The 4466-nt window shown below is 44.8% G+C and overlaps 1 protein-coding gene across 1 annotated transcript in view; it reads right to left on the reverse strand.

The window, feature by feature from the left end:
- Window positions 1-4466, reverse strand: part of LOC110326135 (tetratricopeptide repeat protein 41) — a 66897-nt gene that overhangs the window by 16369 nt on the left and 46062 nt on the right. Inside the window, exons 11-12 of the mRNA XM_021204283.2 lie at window positions 956-1127; window positions 126-273 (exon numbers count right to left, since the gene is read on the reverse strand). Of these exons, the coding sequence (XP_021059942.1) occupies window positions 126-273; window positions 956-1127 (320 nt within the window). The remainder of the gene's footprint in view (window positions 1-125; window positions 274-955; window positions 1128-4466) is intronic.

The raw sequence follows: 4466 nt of genomic DNA on the forward strand, positions 1-4466 counted from the left end.
AAGAAGAAGAAGAAGAAGAAGAAGAAGAAGAAGAAGAAGAAGAAGAAGAAGAAGAAGAAGAAGAAGAAGAAGAAGAAGAAGAAGAAGAAGCTAATTCAGAAAGCAAGAGAAATGTGCATGCTTACATGAGAACACCTTCAGTATATTTCATGGTAGCTTGATCACGGGGATTATCAGTCACGTACTTGGAGATTTCAGTAGCATATTCCAGAACGTGGTTTTCTTTTAAGAATTCCCCAGGCGCCGATTTTGCCAGGTTATTCATCACTTTAACTACAGGTAGTAAATGTTCACAAAGAACACAACACTTAAGGTTTTGTTTATCCACTGAAGAGTCAACATCAACATCATTTCTTCTCCATGCCAAGGACCAGGGTTTTTCTGGATGAAACAATCCCTGATCTACACTGAATAGGATTTGTTTGCATACAAAGCACCTGCATACAAGTGTCAGTCAAAGGACCAAGGGACTCAGACAACAGTGTGAACTTGAAGACTGGATGGATCTGTTTAGTGGAATGGCATAGGTGCCCATGAGTGCGTAGGTACAAAACACATGGGAGTGGGTGTGGCACCCACATGAGGAAGCCAGACGATAGCTCTCAGTTTCATTCCTCAGATGCCATCTATCTTGGCTGGTTGGTTGATTTGGGGGAGAGGGTCTCTCAATGGCCTGAAACTGACTAGTTAGCTAAGTTAGGGGTCAGTGGAGCATCAAGGATTCACATTCTTCAGCCCTGAGAACACAAGCATATGTCAGCCACCATGTCACCTTTTTAACATGGGTTCTGCCTCTGTCTCCTATGTGCTGGAACTAAAGATATGCACCATGTGTTTGGCTGCAAAAAGTTTTCTTTCAAATTACCTAGCCAGTCCCTTTCCCAGGGAGAGAAGGTCCCTGGGGTCGCTCACTGAGTCTCGAGGGGTGGAGCGGCCTCTGCAGGTGTCTACCTACCTTTCTGCTTCATCAATTCCTGGCTGATTTTTAGGTCTCTGAGTGTAAACCGCAGTAGATTTGACCAAGCTTTCTGAAAATATATGAGTCCTTTCTGAGTCATCCCGATCTCAAGATATAATTCTCCAATGGCATTCTGAGCTTTGAGGAGCATTTCTATCATGGATGGGTTCTGTACAGAAACGAGAAAGGGAAACCACTCCTGAAAACAGGTTGTTGGCAGCGACAGCTACTGGTACACAGAACATCACTTCTCAGAGGCATTTGACTATTTATCAGATAAGTGGCTATGATGAGATCGTTATTAGGTGACATACTAAACACCAAACTACAAGTCCATTTTGGGCAATGTTCTTACAGATTATTAATTCATGGTAACAAGTCTTCATGTCGGACATGTTTGTAATACAAACTGCTTACTGCCTATAAGGAAGAAGTTGTTATGGCCCATTTCAGGTATGGCATGGCTTTAGGCCAATAGGAAGCCTTATCACTTGGTCAGCCGCTACACAGGGTGTTTGGGTAGTTCAGAGCCTTCTCAGGGTGGGCTTTTAAGTACAAAAGCTACATCTTGGGTGGACACACCTCAGTTAGCAAGAATAGTCAGCCTGAAGCAGAACTACAGAAGCCAAAAGGCAAGGTTCCTACATTTAGGGACTTTCCTAGAACTGCGGACTTCCGTGGGTTGGGGCTTTGTTCTCCTTTTGCCAGGTGTTTCTGCCAACATTCTGGGTTCCAAGGCATAAACAGCACTTCCATCATGGTGCCAGTTGCGCTAAGGTCTGGGGACCTGCGACCCTTTCAGTGCACAGAAGACGCTGGATAGATGGATACCATATGTAGCTCGGTGGTAGCGTACCAGCATTCATGGGGTCCTAGGTTCAATCCCAAGTACTTTCAGCAGGTCAAGGGGCACTGAGCTGACTCTGTGGTAAAGACACTTGCCTGAGTTCAGTCACTGGGACCCATATAGCCGAAGGAAATAACTGCTTCCTAGTGGTATGCTACATACATACATGTAATAAAAGAAATTACAACACACTGGTTACTTAAGTCTTATAAATGCCCAGTGCACACAATGACTGGCTGTTAGCATCTCTTTTCAGAAAACCTAAAACGAATGCGTATGAGTGTGTTTAGTAACTAATGATGTAGCACACACTGGATGTCATGATCTGTGTCACTGTTCATAAATGCATGCTGTACCATAGTGTTAGCCTACAAAACGCTTGGCAGAGCCTGTCTCCATGAGGTGAATTTTTTTTTGTGTGTTCTTTTGTCTTTTGTTTGTTTTCCTATTTGTTTTTTCTGTTTTTGTTTTTGTTTTTGTTTTTAATTTATGAGACAGGGTGTAAGGAGAGGTTTTGATGTTAAGATCCTATTCCTCAGATGGTTCTTGATCTGTCAGTAAAGAAAGCCTTGGGCCAATTGCTGGGCAGAAGGATAGGTGGTACTTCCAGGTCTCAGGAGGCAGGCACAGGGACACAAGGGAGGAGAAGGGAGTCCCCCAAGCTTTAGAGAAAGGAGAACTCAGCAGCCATGTGAGGTCTTGCTGGGAGGAGCTGGGGCCTGTGGCTGCTCCTACATACAGGCAGGTGGTCAGGGATGTCTGGCAGGGGCTAGATGGGACTAGCCACTGAAGTTTAGGGCAGGTGGGAGGTACAGGACTAAGAGTATAGATAAGGACATGTTTTCCAGGCAGAAGAGAGCTGGTGCCCAGCAATTGTGCTAAGAAGGCAATTTGAAATTGAACAACTGTGTGTCTGTGTCTTTTGTCTGAGGATTCAAGGGAATCAGGGAGGGGGCTGGTATCGAGGTCACTTCCCAGAGCTAAAGGCAGGTAGAGCATAATACATGCTACAACAGGGTTTCTCTCTGTTGCCTTGGCTGTCCTGGAACTCACTGTGTAGACCAGGCCAACCTCAAATTCACAGAAATCTGTCTGCCTCTGTACCACAGGTGCTGGGATTAAAAGTCATGCCCAGTCCATGATAAGAATTCTTTTTAAAAGATGTATTTACTTATGTATATGGGTGTTTGGTTTGCAAGCACTCTTGCACACCAGAAGAGAGTGCTGGATCCCATGGGACCACAGTTATAGACAGTAGTGAACCACCACGGTGGGTCCTGGGAATTTAACTCTTAACCAACCACTAAGCCATCTCTTCAATTCCATGATGAGAATGTAAAGACTGAGTTTTTCTACTCTTTGGGACTTACAGAAAATGCTCTTCTGTGTCCCACTAACCTTTGACCCAGAGCTTCTGGACAGGTGGAAGCAGCACCATGTAGTGTGGAATCCCATTCTTTCACATGTCCCTCAGGCATATATTCAAACCTGCCTCACTTGGCAAGCCTCCTAGCTCCTGTGCCTGTTACTCACTCTCCCCAGCCCTCCATTTTAACTTGACTGATCGTGTCAGCGATGGCAGGGGTGGGTGCCTAGACCCACACCATCGCCCATATCCCAAAGAGTTAGTTCCCTGTCCTGTGAGAGCCCTCCACACAAGCAAATCCAGGAGTCCTGACTTCACTACAAAAGAGAATTTCAGAACCAACTAGTCTGGAGTAAATCTGGAGACTATGAAGAGATTTCTATGTAGATTTCTAAGCACAAGGGAAAAAAAGAGGCACCCAGAAAAGGTCAGACACATCCAAGTGTGGGCACTGGCATCTAAAGGACAGTTGTATTTAGGTTCTTTACAAAAGGCAGATAGGATTTGGTGGCTTTTAAGTTACATCTCTAAAGGTTATGAAGACACTCGTGGTGGTGGTGGTGGTGGTGATGCTCATTGTTCAAAGAGTGCACTTTGTCCTCACAAAATAAGAATGTTGTTGAAAATGGTGGATAAGTGTGAGAACTTGAAGTTTCAGGACAGTCTAGGCCTACATAGGCACAAATGACTTTAGGGATCAGAGGAGTGTCATAACTCAAGGTGACATCATTCTATTCCCCAAGCAATCCCTGAGGACAAGGAGGAGAACACTGTTTCTGTGGATATTGTTACTTATCCTGATATTTGAAGTCCCTGGTTCTGTCAGCAGGAAAGGCAAGCCATTCAGTGTGAAGGTGCCTCCCTTCAAGACCACATGTTCTTACTATTCTGCCTTTTTGTTCTGTCCCAAGTTCGCTCTCAAAGGTTGCCTTAAGTATTTGTTGGGATTAATTTAGGAGTGTTAAACACCCCCCAGATTAACAAGAGACTTAAAGCTGCAGACATTAATGATCTCAGATATTTAGCCTCTTGTTATCTCGTTGCATGACCCTTCCTGACCTCTATTCTCAGGGACACTTCTCAGTCTAAAATAGCTGTTTCATCTCCAGCTGTCAGAGCCACAGCTGAGCTGGAAGAAAGGCAGGCATGTGAACTGAGTATGTATGCCCCCCTAGAGTCCCTGCTGAAACTTTCTCAGTACAACAGCATTAGGCACCAAGCCTGAGAGGTTAGGAATGTGAGGAAAGAGAGAGAGAGAGAGAGAGAGAGAGAGAGAGAGAGAGAGAGAGAGAGAG

Source organism: Mus pahari, chromosome 9, assembly GCF_900095145.1.
Source record: "Mus pahari chromosome 9, PAHARI_EIJ_v1.1, whole genome shotgun sequence".
Taxonomy (NCBI): Eukaryota; Metazoa; Chordata; class Mammalia; order Rodentia; family Muridae; genus Mus; species Mus pahari.